Here is a 22,878-nt window from a genome sequence, read left to right as displayed (position 1 = left end):
TCTTATCAAACATTGGTAGGTCTTATTGAGTCGCCTTGCTTACAGTGCCTCCCCCACATCTGTTTTAAACCAGGCTGCTGCTGTCTGGGGGCTAATTACGCCAGGCTAAATAGTCCCTGGCGCCAGTGGCTAACGTGTCCGAGCAGATGGGCACTGCTGTTGCAGGGCAAGGGGAACATGGCATCATGGGAAGAGAGGGAGAAGGAGAGGTGAGGGGCCCTAGGTGCTGCCCTGGCAGACTGGCATCATGTGGGTAACAGCCGTGCCACCCACTCACCATCCAACCACCAGCACTATAGGTGTGAAATCACACTCCGTGCTGGCTTTAATCATTCCTCATTCCTTGGAAACGAGCCTTGTATCTCTGTGGGCATTTCACAGGCCGCTCTCCACTACACTGCTTTTAACCCAGCCAATAAAAGTTGCATTTAACACTTTTGACCACTTAGAAGCAAAATGACCTCAAACCAGAATAGTAGCAAAAATGAGCTTTTATGGTTGTTTCTCTTTTTTTGCTGATGTTAAAGATGTATCAGCATTATTTAGTTATTGATATTGATGATCTGTTGACCATGCAGATCCCAACATCCCCTGCAGGTGGTGCTATAAATGCAGCTAGGACTGCAATGGTACAACATTGTTGCTTCATGGTATTTAAGGGAATTTCTCTTCTCTCATAGAGAAGGATTTGACAAAAGAAGTTATTAGTCCACAGGTGCTGATCCCCATACTTATAGATTCTGTGAAATAATTTAAGTATTTCAATCATTAATCACTTCACTATTGACTTCATTTAAAATGTGAAAATACTTGTGTGGCTCTTGATGAATTGTATTTAGTTTTAAGATGATAAAAATGGCTGTTGGTGTTGAGGGTTCCAGACCCCCAGTCTAGACCCACACACCAACCACATTGCTGCTTTTTTGGGTGCTAACAACAGCAGATAACTGCCACCTACTGGCTCTATTTTCTAAAATAGCTTACCCTTTCAGAACCTGATAACTTGCATTGAGAAAGCAGACACAGTCTGGCATCCAAAAGAATAAATATAGCATCTTACATTTCCTGTGACACAATTAAAAAAAAGTGAATTTATTCTGGCATTTGGTTTTTAAGAACATTTTCTACATCGAAGCAGAAACAGCTGGATTGTACGGATAAAAAGAACTGTATTTCATTATCACTCAAATACATTTTTCTTTTTAATGATGAAAGAAACAAGTGACTGTGGATTTCTGCCTTAAATTATATAATGTTTCATCATAGTGTGTGGTGGTTGTATGTTTGTAATCTTTATTTGGTCTCATTGATTCATGGACTGGCCATTTCCTGACTCCGAGACTAAACCCCCCACAGCATCTGCTGCATATTTTTCCTGATGTTTTTGGTGTTAGTACTTGGGTACCACGATTTCATCTTAATAAAAAAACTGTTTATTGCAGAAAAAAAAACATCCAGGCGTACAGTCTGGGTTTTCTGACAGTAATATATATGTAAAGCTCCTCTTCCTTAGGTCTCTAACATCCGTTAAATAGCCTTACTGTCACATAAAAGCACTCACTTTTTACCGAGTATGGCTTATCACAGTTTCTGTCCGTGCCACTCATCATTCTAATTCACAACACTGCCGTCTCAGTACAGTCACACTTTATGTTAAGCTCCACACTGCGCTGACAGTGTCCTCAGTTTGCCCCCTTGCAGTGGCCCCTGGGTGACCTCTCTTAATCCCATCCTTCCTACCTCTACTGTATACTCTGTAACACTGACTCCTCATTACACAGCACCAGTTGTCGTAGAAACACGGCACTGATTCCTCTTTGTCTTGCTACTTTACCGCGAACGTTTGTCCAGTAAGTGTCTTGTTATATATGAGAGATTGTCGGCAGAATTGCCGAGGCAATCGCTTGCCGTCTTTTGTCCTGACCTTATATGATAAAGTTTTCGTAGCCTTGAATCTTCTCTGGCTTGTGCCAAATGTTTTTATTTAGAACTGCTTTATAAGGGCCATAGCTGGCTCCTCATGGGCTGTTTATCAAGCGCGCTGCTCCGAAGTCAGATGTAGCCGCAGTTTGCAACCTTCGGAGGCTCAACTACTGAGAGCTGGCTGGTGGAGGATCAATGGTAGCAACAGCTGTCTGTGAAGTCTGCAGGCAAGGCTGCTGTGGCTCCCACATGACACACAGTCTCCACACTGCAGCCTTTGAAGCGCCTGAACTATTCACCCCTGTCTGAGCAGGTCGACCAGAGAGCAGGAGAATAGAGAGATTGAGGGAGAGGGAGAGAGAAGGGTGAGGGGGCCAGGGATAGAAAGATGTGGAATAACATAGTAGGGAGAAGAGGAGACTAGGATAACAGGAAAGGGAGAGGTGGAGAGGTTGTCATTTACGCTATAGCCATTCCTCATCCTGCTGTCCTCCCCTAACCCATCACTTGCTTCCTCCCCTCTGCCTCTCATCCAGCTTCCATCTTTTCTGTCTTACCCTTGAGTGTTCTTTTTCTGGCACCGATTGACAGTTGATTTCTCTCTGTGCCCTTCAACTTGTCTCTCCCACTACCTTTAACTGTTTTGCAGTGCAATTGGCCTCACATGAATTTAATCAATAACAGTAATATAGATATTTTTGTGCGGTTGCACTCACAAATCAGTCTTGGATCCGTGCCTTCCGTCTGTTTGTTAGTTTGACCGTCACAGCCACGAAGGTCAAAGTTGATTTCTAAAATTAGAATTTCAATTCAACTCCGCATGCTGCTCCTGTAGGCACAGATATTAGTGTAGTGTGAAATATTGCTTCACCGAAAGCTTTCGTTCTTGTGTATTTACTATGTTTATCGTTAAGCCAGTTTTTGGTGTAGAGGTAAAAGCATGGTGTTCAGTCAGATCTAGCAGTTGGCCACAGCTTCTGTCTGTCAGAATCCATGCACATTCACTAGGACATTAGGATTAAACCGTTTCTGTTATATAAAGAGATCTGAAAAGGGAACTGCTTACCAGGGAGCTAACATATAGAACAGATTTATGATGTGTCTGTTTGATTGTTGAAACAGTTCCTAATGTAACAGAAGGTTAAAGGTCATGACCTCAGTGTGAGAGGCATCTCATACAGACTGGCTGTGACCTGTGCCTGTCTGTTTCATTCTTCATGTGAAAGTTTTCTTTGTCAGGGTGTGTTACACAGCTCAGCAGGCAGGATGCTGTCTGTTGTTCCTGTGGTGATGCAGTGATCGATGCTCATGTGTCCCCTGGTTGACCCTTAGTGCGCAGTGCCCCCGACCCTCTCCCCGCCTCTCCTCTATTTACCTCTCCACCCCTCTCGTCTCTCTCTCCTCTCCCCTGCACCTTTATCAGCCCTAGGTTACTCCTGGTCAGCTCTGGGCACATGATTAACGGATTATTGGAAGTGGTTATTATCAGTGTCCTCACATGCTGACTACTACCAACACACAAACCAGGTGTCTGAACTTCAGCTGCCTTTAAGCTGCCCTGTTACCCGTCTGAGTTTTAAATGGAAAAAAGACTCTTGTAATAAAGTCGTCGTGTTGACTTGTTGTACTGTAAGTCAGTGTTCCTGGTGAACATAGCTCTTCTTCAGCAGTGAAGTGAAGAATGTGAGGGAGGAGTGGCACAGCTTCTGTCTCACATCCCCCCCTCCTTTGTCTCCCAATGCCCTGCTAAATTCATACATCCCATAATCATGCCGAGTCGCTGTGTCAGCAGCGCTGTATCAACTGTGCTGCTTTGTCTTGTTCATACTTGTCATCAAAGACACACCACCTCCTGCCGTCAAGGCAGCCAGAAACCAGCTGCATCAGATGCACTGAGGCTAAATATTGTCCTCGTCCTCCTTCCATTATATTATGTTATATATTTATTTTTATTCTGGCAACCTGCTGCTGCTTTATGAATATACAGTATTTATGTATGTATATATGTATATATATCTATATATGTGTATATATTTTTTTTATTAAGTTACAAAATAAGATTTTTGTAACTAAATAAAATGTATCATCCTCTCCCAAAAATATATACATATTGTTTTTTGTTGGTCATATTATATGCAAATAAGGCTGTTTATTATTATTCTTATTATTATGTTCAATAGTATCCGTCTACACAAACAAAAGTAAAATCAACCTTGTAAATACATTTATTTCCTGCCTTATTCGTGTATGTTCTCCTGAAAATCTCATCAATTTGAATTTGTTACATCTCAGACTCTGACTATCAACGGTTCTCTGTTTGTTGATGAACAGCAGAAAACAACAAAGACACCCAGTACCAGCCGGTGACCGTGAAGGCAGAACCCATGGAGGTGGACCCGCCCCCGGCAGAACTCACCCCACCTGCACCTCACCTGCTAGCCTTCAGCACTTTGGGTGCATGTGAAAAGAGTGAGCCAAAAGGAAGCCTGCCCGAGACATTGGCCTGTCCCCAGAAGGATCTCTTCTCCCAGGACATATCTGTCAAAATGGCCTCTGAACTCCTGTTCAAATTGTCAGGTAAGTTCCTCTTAAAAAAACAGAGTATCACTGTCTGACAAACACTGTTGTCTCAGCAACTGGAGATCCACAAAATACACCCGTGCTCAGTACTGTGTCATCTCTCCTCTGTAGCACCGCAGTGTAAGGCTCGGACAGTGTGTCATCCTCGACTATAAAACCTACATGTTTCCATTTCTGTCCTCCTGTGACTCTGTAGTAAAGCCAAGGATCTGTGACCTGTAATGACGTCCACCTTTTTGCCCATATGGCCATGAAAGAGATATTGAAGCAGCTGAAAGCTATTTGTTTTGTGTGACAGCAGACAGAGCTTAGAGGCACATCCATCGTCCCCCGAGAAAGTGTCCAGATGCCCCTGAGTTCATGTGTGTGCAAAAGTGACAGAGGTTAGAGATGTAGTCCCGGGCGATGGCCCTGTCTCTGTCCGGCCACAGAGCACTGCGCTGATATTTAACGTAGTGAAATCAGCTCATGTAAAATCTCGTCCTTTTTTGTCTCCCTGCTCTCACACATATTCACAAATTCACACTTTGACAGTCTCTCTTTCCCACACACTCTTACACACTCGCATAAGGCCCCTTGAGGAGTGGTGTCTGCACAAATGCCCCCTCTCTTCTCCTCCTCCTCCTCCTCTTCCTCCTCTCATTCTTTCTTACTCTCTCTCTCCCTCCCTCGACTCGTTTTCAGACATGTCGGCTCAAGCACACTTGGCTGCACACTCTCCCCCTGCACGTCCCCTCCTTCATCCTTTTACATTTCTCCCGTGCGGCATCTCCATGGCAACATGGAAAGAGACCTCTGTCCTTGGCGAGCAGTCTAACGGAGTGGGGTGTTTAGGCGGGGAGGGGGTCGGGGGCTTGGTGAGCTGCGGCAAGGGGCAGTGGATAAGAAGGGTAGAGGGGGCACCTGGGGGTGCACAAGATGCCCACCCATGCAGTCCGGGCCATCTCTAGCCCGGCAACAGCCACGATCTGCCACCCTCCCCCCCCCAGAACTGGTTTTTGTATATTGAGGGGACTGAAGGAGAGAGGGCTACTGTCACACAATGAGTAATCAATATAAATTACTTAGAGCAGTAGGACCTCAGAGACACATCAGCAGCAGCAAGGTCGCTCTCTACACTCAGATGGTTGCAGAGTTAAAATTCCTTCATTACATCGCCGCCAAACTCCCATATAACTCAGTTCACAGGCCTTTTGTTTACTGCTCTTCACTATTGGATGATGAAGTCCATTGGGCTGCATGAACCTAACCTGCCCAATTAGTCTTTTATACAGATTTCAATTAACTAACCTCTTTAAGACCATTTCTATAAAATATTCATTAGTCCACTATGTTTGTAAGTGAGAAGAGAGAAAAAAAACAAAACACACTTCTGTGTAATGGCACACGGTAATTGACGAGCTTCACATACGCTGTAGCTTCAACTAACTTTTTTCTCATTAACATTGCGATCTCTGGCAGACACGAGTGGACCTAAATGTTTCATTATACAAGGTCCATTTTTCTCACTTGCCTCACACATTACTTGTGCACAGCCTTGCCCTGATGTGTGGCTCTGACCCTGAAGTAGGTGTAAACCTAGCTTCCAGATGGTGGTGTAAGTGTGCACGTTTTCACACACCATATAAATTAAATTGTGGTATTCTCAGAGGAAACACATCTGTCTGAAAAACAACACAAGTCACTGACATTCATATCTTTATCCACCAGGAACACAGACAGAGTTCTTACATGGATATGAACATTTAAAGTAATGATATTTTACACGCATTTACACAAAATAACATTAAATGTGATTGGTGTTACGATCAATGTGAATGTAGGACATTAGGAATCATTGCTTTGTGCAGTGTTGCTTAAAGGCCTGCTCTGGTGAACTCCTAAATTAGTGAAATCATGAAACATTTGCAAAAATGCTTTTCTTTGTATGACGTTATATTATTTTGAGATTAATTTTTTTTTAAAAAAGTCTGTATTATTGTTGCCCAGAACAATTCTATTTTGTGAAAGGTCGTCATGTGATTCAGCTCCAGCAGGTGAAGGACTGGTTGCTCTTCATTCATTTTAATTGAACAACACATTACAATGTCTGGAAACCAAATCACTGTTCAATTTTACAGCGTGGGAAACCAAGTTCAGCTGCTAACAGACTACAGCTAAATTATAATTTACACCGGGAAGACATTCATTTTTATTTTTTAAATACCCACATGAATATTATTTTTATTTTTCTCATAAATATTCACTGGTAGCTGATCGGTTGATGCTTCAATTGCTTCACCGTCTGATTTCATTCAACCAGTGTCAGGTCACGCCAGCAGCTAGCAGTGCATTTAAACACCACAAAATAGATTGTTGTTGTAAAACAGTGTTGAATAATTAATATTGAAAAATGTCAAGACAAGAAGGCAAAAAGTATAAAGTCCACTTTAGACTTACTGAACTGCCCTGCACTGACTGAGTGAGTCTGAGTCTGAAGTTGAAGCCTCCGCTAACCCATCCTGGGCGCTGAGATGGTATTTTAAGCTGGAGATGCGTTGGTGAAACAAAACCTCTTTCACACATTGCATGTAAATCACCATGTGTGACCGTGTGTTAGAGCAATGATCAGTGGATGGACGGTGAAGTTCTCTGTATGTGTTAATTGTGTTAAACTTTTGAAAAAAAAAACCAAACTTTTTCACGGTGAAAGCATTCATTTGGACAGCCCTAGTATTATCATGTACGTCAGATGTGCACCCTGTCCAAAACCCGTCATTGGTCCGGTTTGAGCACTGAACAGACCAGGGCTCTGGTCTTTGGCCAGTGGCTGTGCTCTACTGAGGCAGTTTCTTATATTCAGTTCCCCACTAACACACAAAATGATCATCATACACATAGCTGATCGGTTGATGCTTCAATTGCTTCACCGTCTGATTTCATTCAACCAGTGTCAGGTCACGCCAGCAGCTAGCAGTGCATTTAAACACCACAAAATAGATTGTTGTTGTAAAACAGTGTTGAATAATTAATATTGAAAAATGTCAAGACAAGAAGGCAAAAAGTATAAAGTCCACTTTAGACTTACTGAACTGCCCTGCACTGACTGAGTGAGTCTGAGTCTGAAGTTGAAGCCTCCGCTAACACATCCTGAGCGCTGAGATGGTATTTTAAGCTGGAGATGCGTTGGTGAAACAAAACCTCTTTCACACATTGCATGTAAATCACCATGTGTGACCGTGTGTTAGAGCAATGATCAGTGGATGGACGGTGAAGTTCTCTGTATGTGTTAATTGTGTTAAACTTTTGAAAAAAAAACCCCAACTTTTTCACGGTGAAAGCATTCATTTGGACAGCCCTAGTATTATCATGTACGTCAGATGTGCACCCTGTCCAAAACCCGTCATTGATCCGGTTTGAGCACTGAACAGACCAGGGCTCTGGTCTTTGGCCAGTGGCTGTGCTCTACTGAGGCAGTTTCTTATATTCAGTTCCCCACTAACACACAAAATGATCATCATACACAACAGCACATGTGCCATCTGGGGACTCTAAGGCAGAGCCTAAAAAAAACCTTTTCATATTCATATTTTATATGTGTTGATGGGCTAACTTCTTGGCCCACAGGTCCGCAGACCCACTGGTGAGACTCCCACTCCTCCAGATGGCCAGCACACCCCTGCTGGCATGACAAAGCTGTGCTTTAGTAGCAGAGTTCAACTTAAAGAGTTGCAGAAATCTGGCACGTGTGCGAGCAGTGCTGTTTGACAATGGCCTAGTTAGAGGAAAGTTTTTACTGCGCAAGCAACTGACCTGATCAGTTTGAAGTGACAGTCGCTTACATTTAGATTTCTCACTGTTATAAATTGAGAACACACGTTTATACCTGACCTTGTAATTCAATACATGTTCTTTTAAACCCCTGGTTGTGACGAGGTCCCTGGGTTGTCATGGAGATGGTTTTGTTGTTGCGTCTGTTTATGACTGGTTATCAAACACACAACGATAGGATATTTTAAGAATCATATATTTTTTCTTTTCACCAACAGAAAAAGTCAGCAAATCTCACAACCACAAGGACAGTAATATGGTGGGAATTAACAGGTGTGTTGTCAACATTTTTCCAAAACATTCTGCAATTTTGTATTGTTATCGTTGTTTGTTGGGTCACATCAATATTTTTTTTAAATCTGTGTTACAGTCCATTCCTGGATGAGTGCTTCAGACAATCACCCTTTAACTCATGCTCCAAGAGCTCCTCCCCGGCAGAGGCCACCTCCTCCACCAGGACAGCATTTCACGGTAGGACACATTTAAAACACAGAGCCGTTACTGGTCTTGATTAATCACTATTAATCAAGATATATCACCGGAATAGAAAGACAAAGAACAGCAGGTGGGTGTGTGTGTGTTTCACATCTGTTTTCATTTGTGGCCAATCCAAATGATGGAATTACCAGTATTGAAATATGTCAAGAAAAATACCCAAAAGTATGACTCCCAAATTAAACCTCATAACTTCAGTGAAGCCGTTGTCCTCAACAACGTTAATCAGTCCACAGTCCATTTGACAGTTGTGTCGGTCAGTTTGTCAGTCGTAGACTTACTCACCGCCCTGCGCTCAGCAAAGCTGGTCTGACACAAACCAGACGTCTGACCTGAAGTTGAAGCCTGGGCAAACACACGCTGGGCCTGGAGATGTTATTTTCAGCTTGAGGTGCATCAGTGTAACAGGCTTTATCCTCGCAGTGTCTGCATATGACAATGTGTGAATCTGTTGCAGAGCAAAGATACGTCTGTGGACACTGGAATTATTGGATAATCTGTGTGTGTGTGTTATCCTTTCCCGTGATTTAAAATTCATTAAAATGTTTGATTTGAATTATGTGTTTAATCCAGTCAGGTGACTTAAAACGTATTAATAAAGAATCTAGACAGACAGTGAAGCAGTGCTACAGTGTCTTGGTATACTGTATTGTCAGCTGTTAAAAAAAAAACCCGACAGAGAAGTCACCTCTCACAGCCAGCAGTGACTGTAGTTTAAACAATAACCAACTGCACAGACACCTCATACACACTAGCTTAGCGTCACAGATAATCTCTGTGCACTCAGCACATACAGGATCCCACCAGCTCAGGAGGAAGATTTATAGTTTGGAGTCTGCACATTTGTGTCCAAGTCTACGTGTCCTCAACAAAACTGACTCCTGGTTCGTATTATCTTATCTCTATCTCTGGCAAACTTCCCCCCTCACTTCATCATCAGAGCTTCATCAGGCCAATCTCTCCTCTCAAGATTACCCCACCACCACCACCACCACCACCTTCAGGCCTGTGCCCAGGGCATCCCCTCCTTCTATGTCTCCCCTTCTTTCCTTCTCGCCATCCCTCCAGATTCTCCTCCATGTTCCTTTGGCAGTGAGAGTTCTGGAGGTTAATTAGCTGTGCCATCCTTGCCTGTCCCTCTGCCAGTTAATGAAAATGTGATTGGCTTCTAGGTGTCAAGAGTGTCCTGAAAGTTAATTCACCCGGTACACCTCTCGTCTCCCTGGTGTGTTTAAGCTTCAGCCTCCAACCTCTGCTGCCTTTTTCTGTTACTCCACCCCTGATGTGTTTGTCCACACCTGCTTCTTCCCCCCTGTCTTCACTTTTATCTTTTTAGCAGCCTTTTATCTGCTGCACACCTTTGATTTAATTATTTGATCTCTGGCATTTAGTGGCATTGATTCGTGCTGCGTTGCCCACAGCAAATTGCTTTTGTTGAAGTTCGAAGTGTAAAATTCAGGTGGATATTTTTATTTCTGTGGTTTGTTTAAAACAACATGTAATATTTTGGAAGGTTTCCTGACTGTGAGGTGAAGGGGCAACAGGGCGATGGGGTGATAAAGATTAGGTATTAACTTTATGCTGACCTTAACAAAGTAAGACGTGCAAAAAGCCGGAGACAAAGTACAGTCCAAGATTCATTACAGACATTATTCACATAGAGTATATGGCCTGCCTGCGGTCCAGATCTGGTATTGAAAATGTCCAGTGACCACAGTCAGTGTTGAGTAGATTCAGTTCTTTTACAACAGGAATGTCCAAAATATCAAGGTTTGTATAGAACAAATCCCATTATAAGTGATTAGGAAGTATAAAGGATTTGTAACAAACTTCACGTCTCTTTTAATTTCACTTTGAGTTTAATTTAGTGCTAGCGTTTCCACTGACGAGTCTCGCGTATTATGTGATTCGTGGCAAACTAAGCTTTCAAAGAATTTTCTCAGACTCTTTGTCATGCAAGATCACAGTTTCATGGAAATGTCTTCTATAGTAGCTGAAGTATTAATAGCTGTGTAACAGTAATGGAGACAGATTAATGTTAATGTTTGAATCAAATAGACTTTTTCCAGGTAAAGCTTTTAGAGAAGTGACCAGCTAGAGACAGATCCTGATCTCTCCTGGTTTAGTGCATATTCACGAGTGCATGCATTTTGTCTCATGTCCATCAAGGTTTTAAAACATGCTAGGTTAATGTGTGACATAAAAGTAGGAATTATACAACTATTCCTTTGTCGACATCTTCAATATCACTTGGTAACAGCAGTTTTTTTGACACAGGTCAATAAAGGTTTTTTGACACAGGTGAATAAAGAAAAACCTTCTAATGAAAATAAAAGAATATTAAAAAAAACCCCAGAAAATCTTCTAATGAAAATAAAAGAATATTTTAATATATTTTTTATTAAAAAAAAACTGTAATTTCAGCCTCAGCAGATCATGTGGTCCCTGACACTTCATCAAATGTTAGGAGTCGTAGATATAATGTCATATTTTTCAGTCCACCTGCAGATGCTCCTGTGGTGGCTGTGTCAGCAGTTGTTAAATTGGCGCATGTTTTTTTTTTTTTTCCTCTTTGTGTTCATTTTGTGCAGACTCAGAGAAGGATGATGTCGAGCCAGGAAATGGAATTGCCCAGTGGAGACTAAATGAACAGCTCTTCCCCTGTCCAGTCTGTGGCAAGGTGTTTGGTCGACAACAGACTCTCTCTCGACATCTGGCTCTACACACAGGTAAATACACACAGGGCGTTTGCATGGCTGGTTTCATGGGAGTGATTGTTGATGTGTGCGTATACATGTTTAACTCATGCTCACACTAAGTAAATACTGTTGACTAGACTAGATTACCCGTACCCTAAAGAGATTACCAGTGTTATTAGTCTCACAGGGAAAGCTGCCCATCTAATTACCCAGCTCTGAGGATGCCTCAGAGAGTGTGCGTCTACACACACACACACACTAACTTACCACACACCTACCAATAACTGTGATGCGGCTCCATTTGTTTTCGCTATCTCACGCTCAGACATGAGGGACTTCCTGTGGATGTATCTGTGTGATCTCCAGAGCCCTGATTACTGTGTTTTCAAACATGTCTGTTGCTCCCAGTTGATCCATTCCAACCCTCGCTGTCTTCCATAATCCCTCTCCTGGTCCTCATTTGGGGAAAATTAATGAATTCTATTTTGCCAAAAAAAAAAAAAGAAGTTTGATTAGAAATTAATGCAGCTGACTTTGAGTAGGCTGACCAAATCACTGAGTGGCCAAATGGAGTCCGTTGTCTAAAATGCCCCCACACGATTGGACATGCTCTCACACTTGAGCATGCACAAACACACGGACCCGCACATACACACACTGGCCATCTGAGAGCATTAGCTGTGAACAGCTTGGCCACACCACAGAGAGCAGAAGCAGGGGCATATGTCAGTGTGATGGTCTTTTTGGTTTCCCCCAACGACATAAAGGTTTCCTGGCTCCATGTCCTCGGGGCAAGTGGCACAAGCGTGAGTGTGTGTGTGTGTCTGCGTGAGGTTGTGTTGTTTGATTTGTTTGTTGACAGAAGGAAGTAGTTGGTTTATTTGTTCTGATCATCTTCCTTTTGGTGGGATGTTTTCTGCCATTAAATGACCAAACGTAGAGTGTATGATGGAGAGGTGTGACGGTGTCAGGGCAGTGGTGCAAAACTGCTGCCACTGCTGTTAAAACACCAGGAAAAAGAATGTTTCACTTACTTCGTGACATGGTTAGTCGCTCTGTCACATCAAAGCTATGTTCTGTGTTGGTAAATGTAATGTTTTGATCTGAGCAGCTACTGAGAAATGGAAAATCTTTCAGTGTTCAGTCTCTGTTGTCTGATTACCCCGCAATAGTTTTCAACTGGTCCAGAGATCGTTCTGTTGCTCGTTTGTCCAGAATAGTGCAGCACCGAGACGATATCTTTACTCACCTGTTGATTGGGTGCTTGATCATGATGAATTATTAGTTGATGTTTATTTTGGAATCCAGTGGTGTTCCAGATTGGATGGTTGGCTGGGCTGCCGGTTGATGATCACTGCTTTACAGGGAGACCAGCTGATACTTTAGGCATTCTTCCAGTATCAGTATCATCAGAGTTTAAAGCAGCCAGAGGTCAGTCAGGTGGAAATATGAATTTGTAAGTGTTCAAGCTGGTTTTAAAGACAGAGAGCATCTTCAAAAATATCAACCAGGGGACATATACAGTAGCCCAGAGTTCTTGTCTCACTCTGTGTGTGTGTGTGTGTTGTGTTGCAGAAGAACGGAAGTACAAGTGTCACCTGTGTCCTTACGCAGCCAAGTGCAAGGCCAACCTCAATCAGCACCTGACCATCCACTCTGTGAAGCTGGTCAACACCGACACTGAGCAGATCGTCAGCGCTGTCACAGCCGACTCCACCGAGTGCAAGAACTGCCCGTACTACTACAGGTACAACAAATGCACGGCACCGAGCTGTGTGTGGAGCCGGTGGAGGAATTGTAGTATTTCTTTTTTTTACTTTAAAAAAGTTAAATGTCATTCTTTACATCTTTATACCGTTAATTTCGATCAGTTGAAAAGAACTGAATTCCCCTCCGTGCCCTTTGATACTGACGACTAACTGATCTGATGCTGATTGGCAGACTTCCATTCTCACCCTCCACCCACCTCCTCCCCTTTCTTCTCTCTGTTTTCTGTCCAGCTGCCATGTGTGTGGTTTCCAGACGGAGCTGAATGCTCAGTTTGTCAGCCACATGTCGCTCCATGTGGATAAGGAGCAGTGGATGTTCTCTCTCTGCTGCAGCGTCTGTGACTACGTCTGCATGGAGGAGAACGACATGAAGAACCACATTAGCTCTGGGCACGCAGGTACCGTTTCTTCACTGCTGATTGATGATGCCGCGAGAATATCTGTATATCTGAATATCAATCAATCCTCTTATATGTTTTAAAAAGAAGAAATTTATATATATATATGTATATGCATATGTATTTACATATATTTAAACATATATGTTTTTATATACATATATATATATATACACATATATTTAAACATTGAATAATAGCATACACTAGTAGCAGTTAGGTACTGTACTGCTTTAAAAACCTTTAGTGACAAAATACAAAGGTAACACAAACTTTGTAAAAACGTCTTCATGTACAGAATGATCAAAGTTGTTGACGCCTTTGGAGACACCCCAGAGACACGCCTTGAGATGTTAGGACCTTTTTACTTCGGCAACACAACAAATTAAATCTCATACCTTAGTTCAAGGTAAAGGTCAATCCTCGTGCGTACACACTTATGTAAATAAATATATTGTTAATAGCTGAAGAACAAAGTAAACAAGTATTGATAGTGGGTTGTCCTCCGTCGATGCATCTTTGTCCACGTCTCTGTGGTGATGGAACTCATGGTGATTAAATCCAACGCCCCTGATTCAATCTTTACTTATTTCTGACACAAGTAAATTAATCATTTTGATATTTCTAATAAACATAAAAGACGTTGCGGCAGCCGTGTGATGGATATGGACAGTCACACAGTTAATGGAGATTTTTTTTTTGTCCTTGACTAAGAGAATAAAAATCCAGTTTTTAAAATTAAATTCCACTGCAAGTTTAATCACAAATGCCCACAGATCTGCATATTTCTGCTCCTTTTAAAATGTCTCACAGGACACAGCAGATGGTATCTCACATGTTGTGGTTCTTGTTCACAGCTTGAAATAGAAAAGTAAAGCTTTTTTTTTTTTTTTCCCAGAGTGTATTGTCTCAGCTCTGAGCTCAAACCGTTCGTTGCCTTTAAGCTCTGTGACTGTAAAGCCTCACACTAGTTTTTCCTCATATTCAGCACAACTTTGGAACAACACTTTTCCTGTTCCAGATTCTCGTACTCGGTGAAGACTCCGATTATTTTACCACCTATTTATTACTATATTCATTACATACTGTACTTTAATATAGAGTAAACAGCTTCTGATCAATAAAGTATATCTATCTATATTGTTGACAAATGCCGAGCACTGACCGCCCTGAAAGTCAAGTGCCTATAAGTAGCTGTACATAGGTTTCTTAGTCGTTCATATTTTATATTTGAAACTTGTAGTTGTTGTGGACAGTCCTTTTAATTTTATGAAACAGTACCAGGTATCAATACTAACTCTGATCTTTTTGGACCCTACACCCAACAATTGACCTTAAGTATAGACAAATGTAGACTAATAAAAAACTAAACTAGAAATAAGCATTTAGAAAAAAAAGAAAGAAAACTAACGAATTTGATGAACAAAGGTCAAAAAGAAATAAAGCTGAACTATAATGGAAAATCCCAATCTATTTTATGACACTCGGCAGTGATTGTGCGTAGTTGTGATTGTTGTCAGTGTAACTGTAATCACACGTCACAAACACTCAAAAACACAAACAAAAAGACCTTTTGTTTTTCTATTTCTGCGTCTCCTCCTTTGCATATTTTTCTTTGACATTTGTCCGTGTTAGAAATTCCATCTGTTAGACTTGCTTTCTGTTACAGCAGAAAAAAAAAATATATAATTCATTCTGTTACAGCAGAAAAAAAAAATATAATTATATATAACTCCTATATAATTAGGAATGTCAATAAATCTTAATTAACTGTGATTCATTTTGAGTAATAACAATAAAAATTAATTGTGATTAATCATGATTGCAGCCTGTGATAAAACGTTAAAATGTCAGTAATTTAACAGTTTGTATAACTACTGGTCAGAACCTCAGAATCTTGATGTGGGTTTTTGTCTGAATGCTTTTTTCCAGTTTATTGTCCATGGTTCATCTTTTTCTGTTGTTGTTGGTTTTTTTTTTTTTTGCTTTTTTCTTTTTCAATCCCTCTACGTGTATGTTGGCCCCTTGTGTGGGAGGATGGGTGGTACTGTTGAGCCCACACAGCTGAGTGGTCCTTCAGGGGCAACGGTGGCCTTGTTTGTCTGAGCAGGTTGGCCCTTATAGTGCCTGAGGGGGTAGGAAAAAAAATCAATAGGCCTTGGGTTCTTTGTAGACAATCTGGGTTTACGATGCCGTGGTGGCCGTCGTTTTAAGTCCCTCAGTCTGGAATGACATTTATTTCAATTTCACACAAGAAGAACAAGCAAACCTGAGCACACCGATGTGCAACAGAGTAGCCCAGTCTCCTCACACATAATCTTACCTGTCGGGGTGCAGCCCTGCTCGTCTGATGTCCAAACGTTGGACTTAAAGCTTGATACGGCACGACTTACAACACTCCCTGACAGACTGTGGGAGTGTAGTTGTCTGGTAAAGTGAGTGGATATGAATGTTAGAGCTCAGCAGGTGTAAGATTTTAGGCCGACCTCCTGTGATGCGTGGACTTTGTACACGGTGGACGACTGGTTAGATGCCCTTCTCAGTGGGAGGCGGTAAATGTGACAGTTTTCTTTGTCCGTGTGGCACTTACACTCTGCCGCCTGTTTTTTTTTCCCCCGTTTTTTTTCCTTTTCTATATCATGAATGAAGTCCTGTGGAGAAGAAGAAAATGGAATATTTCTCAGCCGAGGTATATTTCAAGGTCAAGGTCCACTGGCTCAGAGCAGCATTTTTTCTTTTCTCCCTTTGCTTACATTCTGTAGCATTAACCTTTTTAGATATTGCCAGAAAAGGCAAGTAGATGCTAAATACTGCGGTAGTTGAGATAAAGGCTTTTCCGAGCAGCTTCAGTTCTGTTTCCACACTGCAGCTGAGGCCGTATTCTGGCCACGACCCTGGTTTATTTAGGTTTGATTGAAAGGCAGTTAATCACATCTGCTATTGTGATGATTCCTCGTGTGAACAATTATGTGCACTCTATGCTAGAAATACGCTGTGCTCCAGTGTTAGTCAGGCATGTGTCTGAATAAAAAAAAAAAAGGCAGGTCAGCCATTTCAGGATGTGTGTAACCTTTTCTCCCTCCTTTCACTCCCTCTTGAGTGAAAGCCCTTTGTTGTGCTGTGCCCTGAGATGCTCCCGCCATCTTAGCTCCTTCGGCCATGACCCACGCTCCTCACCCCTCGTTCTCGGCCCACCCCGTCTAATTCCCTTCTCTTCCCAGTGAATTGCAGACAGAGGAGAGGATCAATAAAGCGCCCTGCATCTTGATTGGACTGGCAGAAGGGCCTCAGATGGAGCACATGAGCACAGAGGCTGTCTGTTTGTTTTCTGTTTGTTTGAATGTCAACGTGTGACGGACATAATAAGGGTTTTTAAAGGGAGATTTTATCAGCAGGTTGGTTTTTTTTAGCAGGTGTCTTTCTTCATGTGGCCAAAGACCTAGAGAATTCCTATCAGTGGTTTAAAATCATAATCAATTATATTTTCCTTTTTCTGTTTTCTGTTGTCCAGGTCTGACCTCAAGAAGTCCCCTCAGTGAGACTAAAAGCACCTCCTCGTCCCTCTCAGCCCTCAGCGATTCACTCAACAGCTCCGAGGGTGGAGACATTGGCCACAGTAACGAAGAACTCAAAAACATGCTGGCCCCGCCCTCGTCAACAGGAAGTCAGTCCAGTTCCGGAAGCCACTCGGGATCAGGGACCGAGGACAAGTCGGACAAAGGCAAGTGACGTGGGTAGTGCTAAAAGCACCTCCTCGTCCCTCTCAGCCCTCAGCGATTCACTCAACAGCTCCGAGGGTGGAGACATTGGCCACAGTAACGAAGAACTCAAAAACATGCTGGCCCCGCCCTCGTCAACAGGAAGTCAGTCCAGTTCCGGAAGCCACTCGGGATCAGGGACCGAGGACAAGTCGGACAAAGGCAAGTGACGTGGGGGGTGGGGTGTCAGAATCATTTTTTTTTTTTTTCAAAGATTCTTAAGTACAACGTGTTCAGTGCTGAGGATTTGTTTACGTCATTAATTATTCATGTCATGCAGGAGATGCTTCACACTTAGAAACGAATCTGCCTCATTAGCACAATTAACAACCTGACGACTGTTAGAGGATTCAGACACTCTCACCTTCCTAACACTGGCATCTTCAGCTCCTACAACTAGACATTTCTAGTGTGAGACAGATTTACCTCGATTAGTTTAGCAACAGTCCACATGTTCTAACAGCCAACGTCAAGATGCATAGAATTGATTAAACTAATTAAACAGATTAAGTTACTTTTTTTTAATTCTTATTTAGTTTAATCAATAAATAAAAATACATACATTTAGATCTCAATTAATCCGATGTAATTGTGATTAAATACAATGGTGATTTTTTTGGGGGGGGATCAAATTAGAATCTTGTTAATTCTTGATCATGATTAATCATGAATAATTATAATAGTATTGAATTAGAATTTTGATTCATCTTGATTAATTGTGATTAACTACAGTTTTGATCCATTCAATCAATAGACATTTACTTAACTTAAATGTTAAGTAAATGAGTTTGACGGGTCTTAATTTTACACACAATTTTTATTTTATTTGTTTTAAAGAGTTTCATTGTCTTCTTTTTTTACCTCTCGTTAACAAACGTCCAGAATCATCAGCTGTTTTTTTTAAACCCGCCTTTCTTTCTGTCTTACCGTCTCCTCCTCTTCCCGCTCCTCACCACAGGCTTTGAGTGCGTCTTCTGCAACTTTGTGTGCAAGACACGCAGCATGTACGAGCGGCACCTTCAGATTCACCTCATCACGCGCATGTTCGAGTGCGACATCTGCCACAAGTTCCTCAAGACGCCAGAGCAGCTGCTGGAGCACAAGAAGTGCCACACCGTCCCGTCTGGAGGGCTCAAGTAAGGAAAGCAAGTACAGACAGCGGTTCCTAACTCCCCCGACCGTAACCCCCGCCCCACTCCATCACCGATCAAACCTCACCAGTTCAAACCATTGCATATACATATATACTGGTGACATAATATTCATTAGGACATTAGGCTTTATTTTTTTTAAATAAATCTTTGCTGATTATTCAACAATTATTATTTTTATCAGCATAAATTCTGTCGTATATGAGACTGACCAGGGTGCTGGCTAATAAGAGCCGTTTATCTTAAAAGTCAAAATATATAGTCACACCTGTGTCAGATGTCACCAGTCAAGGATTATTAATATTATAAAAATATAAAAAAAAGATCTTTTAGTTCATTATTTTTGTCATGTTCTCAATCAGGTAGCCCCGCTTTAATGACTAAAACATGAAGCGGTGCAGGCTGTAGTGTTCACACTGCCTGGTCTCTTTGGCACATGTGACTTCTGAGGCAGACATTGGCTGCTCTGAACATAAGGATGGAAATAGGTTTCCCCTCAGGGTTTGTTTTTCAGCAGCCCTCAGCCAACAACCCTGCCAATAAACAAACAAAACTCAATTCTCAAAAAAACCAAAAAGTGGTTTTTACCACACAAAGGAACTGGACTTTGACTTTGGCTCCTTAAATAAATATAATATCAGTAATGGTGTAATTATCACATTATAATATCAGCGTATAATATTAACGAGCTGTTTATTCAACATCACAACCAGGGTGACATTAAGACAAATTAAGTTTTTGCATGTACAAAAAAACCCCAAAACATATGAAAAGACCGGCCAGTCTAAAGTTTATTTGCGAAACACAAACAACATTAGTGTCGGAGTCGGTCTCATAACTGTGTGCATGTGCAGATCCATCGAGCATCATGACGGTTTTCGCCTCATCTCATCATAAACAGAGTGTTCGTTGCATCGTTTTTTTTTCTCCCCTTGTTTTATTTTATTTGTGTGTAATCATCAGTGGAGTTTAGTGGATGATCTCAACGTTATTGTACGTCTGCAAATGTCAGCATTTCAATGAATGTAAACCCAGAAGCTGCCAACAAAGTTACACGTCTGTTTTAAGCAGCTGCGGAGGATAAAAAAAAAAAAGAAAAACGCACAAAAAGCTTCTCCGTAGCCCAGGGATATTTATGCCGCATCAATTTGTCTTTAATTCCAGAACCGGTGCTGGCTGTAGAGAGAGTAAATAATGTAAAGTAGCTTTATATAACTTTCAAATGCTTTTTTTTCCACTCCAGTGTTTTTATTTATTTTTTATTTTTTTAAACCAGACTAATTTTTTTTAAATCAGGCTTCACAGGGGAAATAAACATGTAGCGTGTGTGTTTTTTTTTTTACCCTGACTCAATCAGTAGAAGGAAAGGCGAGTGTTAGAACTGACCTGTTTTTACACTGATGTTGTTTTTACCTAGAAAATCTGTATTGACCTGTATTGTGTAAATCTCCACAGAAGTTTTTTTACAAAGTTTACACAGTTGTCTACATTCCTGTGAACAACATTTATTTAAAAAAAAAAAAACGAAAAAAAACTTGAAAAGATTTGAACAAAGTCATTACAACAAAAAAGAGAAAGTCCATATATGGCAGATTGGCTACACTTCTGTGACCTCAGGCCCAGACCAGTGTGTACATGTGGATACACTTGAGTATAATGAAGTGTTTTATACACAGCTGAGGACAAAGTTAACAGGCTCTTTTAGAAGATTTAAGTCTTTCTAAAGTATTGCCAGTTCTTTTTGAGAAAGCAAGGAATCTTATACACAGCATTTCTGAACATATCAGAATTTAATTATGGAGTGTTTTACATATTCTAGAAAAAAAATACAAAATTTAGCATTTTGTGTTTGTGTTGTGTTTTTAGTATTGAGTTGAAACAGCCTTTTCTACATTGGGGAATCTCTTACATTATTCCAGAATTTAAGGTTTTCTGGCCTGTATTTTATTTTTCGTTTTCTCTCCATCAACTGTGGTCAACATTTATGATCCTTTGAAGGGCAGTCAATAACTGTCTGGAATAACAAGTGCTTTTTTTGGTAGAGTCCTTCTCATGTTAAATGTGTCCAAGAATCCTGGGTCTTAAGCAAGAATCGTTATAGCATTATATAATACTGTCACTAGGGGGACAGTGGTCTTTGGGTCTCTATGGTCAGAATGTTGAAGTGCTGCTTGGTCCAGAGATCTGCAAACTTCATTTCTGAGGGGGCGGTAGGGGAAACCCAAAAATTAAAATGTTGTAAGAAAACAGCTGCAAAAAAAATGATCCCCAACCTTTCTTAAAAAATGCTGTTGAGAAATGCTGTGTGAAAATGTTCTGCTCTGTATCAAAGCACAGAGAAGAGAGGAAGTGTAGAGAGAAAGCCCTAAATTTTCTGGGGAGAGCCTAAGGATTGTGTCCTCAGCTGGTGTGCAGTGTGTAGAGAGGGAGAGAAGGCCTTGACCATTTCGAGGTTTTTCTGAGGTGATTCTGTTCTGCAGGGTTTGTGAAGCGCTTTGGGGCCCAGAGCAGATGAAAGGTGCTATTTAAATGTAAGTGCCACTCCATTCCTTCATTTCTCTCCATGTCCTACTGCTCCATCTTTTTCTCCCAGCTGTCCACTGCCACCCACCCACCCACACACACATGCAAACACATAAACATACCCCGTCACCTCAGCTCTCCATCATTAAACTGCTGCACATACCAGCCATGAGCACACAGGCCTGTATCTGGACCACACTCTTCCCCTTGTCTGTCCTTCTCTTCTTCATCACTTTGTGTTCTTAAATTTCAAAATTGTGTTCAGTGATTTTTGTTGTTGTTGTTGTTGTTTCAATGTCCACTTTTCCAACAACTGTTTGTTGTTGTTGTTGTTTTAATGTCCACTTTTCCAACAACTCTTCTTTGCTCTTGTGTGTGTGTCTTGTCTTTCTTTCCTGCGCTCCCTTCGTTTGACTACATTTCCCAGGTGCCCTTTCTGCGTCTACTCCACCAACCGTCCAGCGGCCATGGAGTGCCATCTCAAAACGCACTGTAAGATGGAGTACCGCTGCCGCATCTGCCAGGGACTGTGGCCTGACCAGGCCTCGCTAGAGGCCCACATGCGCGGGCACCGTCTGGGCAACCACTACAAGTGTGAGCAGTGTGGCTACCTGTCCAAGACGGCCAACAAGCTGATAGAGCACGTGCGCGTGCACACGGGTGAGCGGCCCTTCCACTGCGACCGCTGCTCGTACAGCTGCAAGCGCAAGGACAACCTCAACCTGCACAAGAAGCTGAAGCACGCGCCGCGTCAGACTTTGGGCTGCCACGAGTGCCCCTTCACCACCACACACCCGTTTGTCTTCAGCCGCCACGTGAAGAAACACCAGAGTGGGGGAGCAGGGGAAGGAGGAGGAGGTGAGGAAGAGGAAGATGAGGAGGCAGGAGAAGAGGAGCTGCCGTTCGAGGCCGCACCAGCAGGGAGCGTGTCAGTTCGGAAGACGGAGGAGAAGTTCTTGATGGTCGGAGGAGGGAGCAGCCAGAGGAACAGTCCGCTCATGAGTCTGACGGCGTCGCAGGCGCTGCAGTCCGTGGCCATGTCAGTCACTCTGGGCAAAACCACCCAGCTCGACCACAAAGGTCGCCCGCTCTGCCCGCTCACAATAAACGGCAGCAACGCCGCCTCCAGGAGCCCCCGTGACGACAGCGGCCGCGGCGGCGGCGGCCTCTCCCTCGGCTCCTCCCATCACAGGTTCCAGCGCTACAGGAACTGTGACCCCGCGCACCTGATCCCCCTCACCACCCTGTTCACCCACAACAACCGCCTCACATTCCACACGCACCACCACTCCAGATGGCGGTCCACTTCGCCTCCTCCTCTTTTCTCCTCCTCCTCTTTCTCCTCGCGTAACTCAGCTTCACCCTCCTGCTCCCCCTCCTCACCCACCACCCACCATGCCCACCCTGCACCCCCCCCCACACACACACACACACTCACACTCCTTGGACGCTGGTGTGAACAGGACTTGACCGCTGCCGCAGGAGTGAACTCACCTTTTTTCAATCAGACCAGCAGAATAAGCTGGAGCAGACTAACCTACTCAAGTAAAAAAGAAAACATTTATAAGAGAAAAAAGCTGTACATGCTCAAAATGCATTTATATCAAAAAAGCTGCTTTTCTTATCAGTTCTATCAACTGAATTATTACAACTTCAACTACTACTCTTTATTTTTTTGTTTTTGTTTTTGTTTTTTGTTTTTTTGGATTTTGTTTTTTGATTTTTTTTTTTTTTTTTAGTCTAAGAAACCAGGACTCATCTGCATTGTCTAA

At 42.3% G+C, this 22,878-nt stretch overlaps 3 protein-coding genes across 3 annotated transcripts; all 3 read left to right on the top strand.

Annotated features, from left to right (window-relative positions):
* Positions 1–4,048: 4,048 nt before the first annotated feature.
* Positions 4,049–17,403, top strand: LOC103383359 (zinc finger protein 827). The gene is made up of 7 exons (XM_025058455.1): positions 4,049–4,500; positions 8,532–8,586; positions 8,684–8,784; positions 11,400–11,537; positions 13,083–13,254; positions 13,508–13,674; positions 17,186–17,403. The coding sequence occupies exons 1-7, from the start codon at positions 4,308–4,310 to the stop codon at positions 17,401–17,403; spliced, it is 1,044 nt and encodes a 347-aa protein (XP_024914223.1). The 5' UTR covers positions 4,049–4,307.
* A 21-nt stretch (positions 17,404–17,424) lies between these two features.
* On the top strand, positions 17,425–19,153 carry LOC103383358 (zinc finger protein 827-like). The gene is made up of 2 exons (XM_025058277.1): positions 17,425–17,594; positions 18,391–19,153. The coding sequence occupies exons 1-2, from the start codon at positions 17,510–17,512 to the stop codon at positions 18,570–18,572; spliced, it is 267 nt and encodes an 88-aa protein (XP_024914045.1). The 5' UTR covers positions 17,425–17,509; the 3' UTR covers positions 18,573–19,153.
* On the top strand, positions 18,432–22,878 carry LOC112486265 (zinc finger protein 513-like). Its single transcript, XM_025058454.1, has 4 exons — positions 18,432–18,568; positions 21,064–21,114; positions 21,534–22,503; positions 22,846–22,878. Coding segments are annotated over exons 2-4 (1,005 nt in total). The 5' UTR covers positions 18,432–18,568; positions 21,064–21,112.

This window comes from Cynoglossus semilaevis, chromosome 9 (genome assembly GCF_000523025.1).
Source record: "Cynoglossus semilaevis isolate Cse_v1.0 chromosome 9, Cse_v1.0, whole genome shotgun sequence".
NCBI classification, from domain to species: domain Eukaryota; kingdom Metazoa; phylum Chordata; class Actinopteri; order Pleuronectiformes; family Cynoglossidae; genus Cynoglossus; species Cynoglossus semilaevis.
The sequence above is the reverse complement of the archived record's forward strand: the minus strand, read 5'-3'. Positions and strand labels throughout refer to the sequence as shown.

What these genes read in the sequence shown, in the direction of transcription:
- LOC103383359 (XM_025058455.1), top strand. Translation starts at nt 4,308, where the DNA reads ATGGAGGTGGACCCGCCCCCGGCAGAACTCACCCCACCTGCACCTCAC. An exon ending in AATATGGTGGGAATTAACAG is followed by an intron (nt 8,587 to 8,683) that starts GTGTGTTGTCAA and finishes TCTGTGTTACAG; the next exon opens with TCCATTCCTGGATGAGTGCT. An exon ending in CATTAGCTCTGGGCACGCAG is followed by an intron (nt 13,675 to 17,185) that starts GTACCGTTTCTT and finishes TCTGTTGTCCAG; the next exon opens with GTCTGACCTCAAGAAGTCCC.
- LOC103383358 (XM_025058277.1), top strand. Translation starts at nt 17,510, where the DNA reads ATGCTGGCCCCGCCCTCGTCAACAGGAAGTCAGTCCAGTTCCGGAAGC. An exon ending in CGAGGACAAGTCGGACAAAG is followed by an intron (nt 17,595 to 18,390) that starts GCAAGTGACGTG and finishes TCCTCACCACAG; the next exon opens with GCTTTGAGTGCGTCTTCTGC.
- LOC112486265 (XM_025058454.1), top strand. An exon ending in CCTCACCCACCACCCACCAT is followed by an intron (nt 22,504 to 22,845) that starts GCCCACCCTGCA and finishes TTTTTTTTTTAG; the next exon opens with TCTAAGAAACCAGGACTCAT.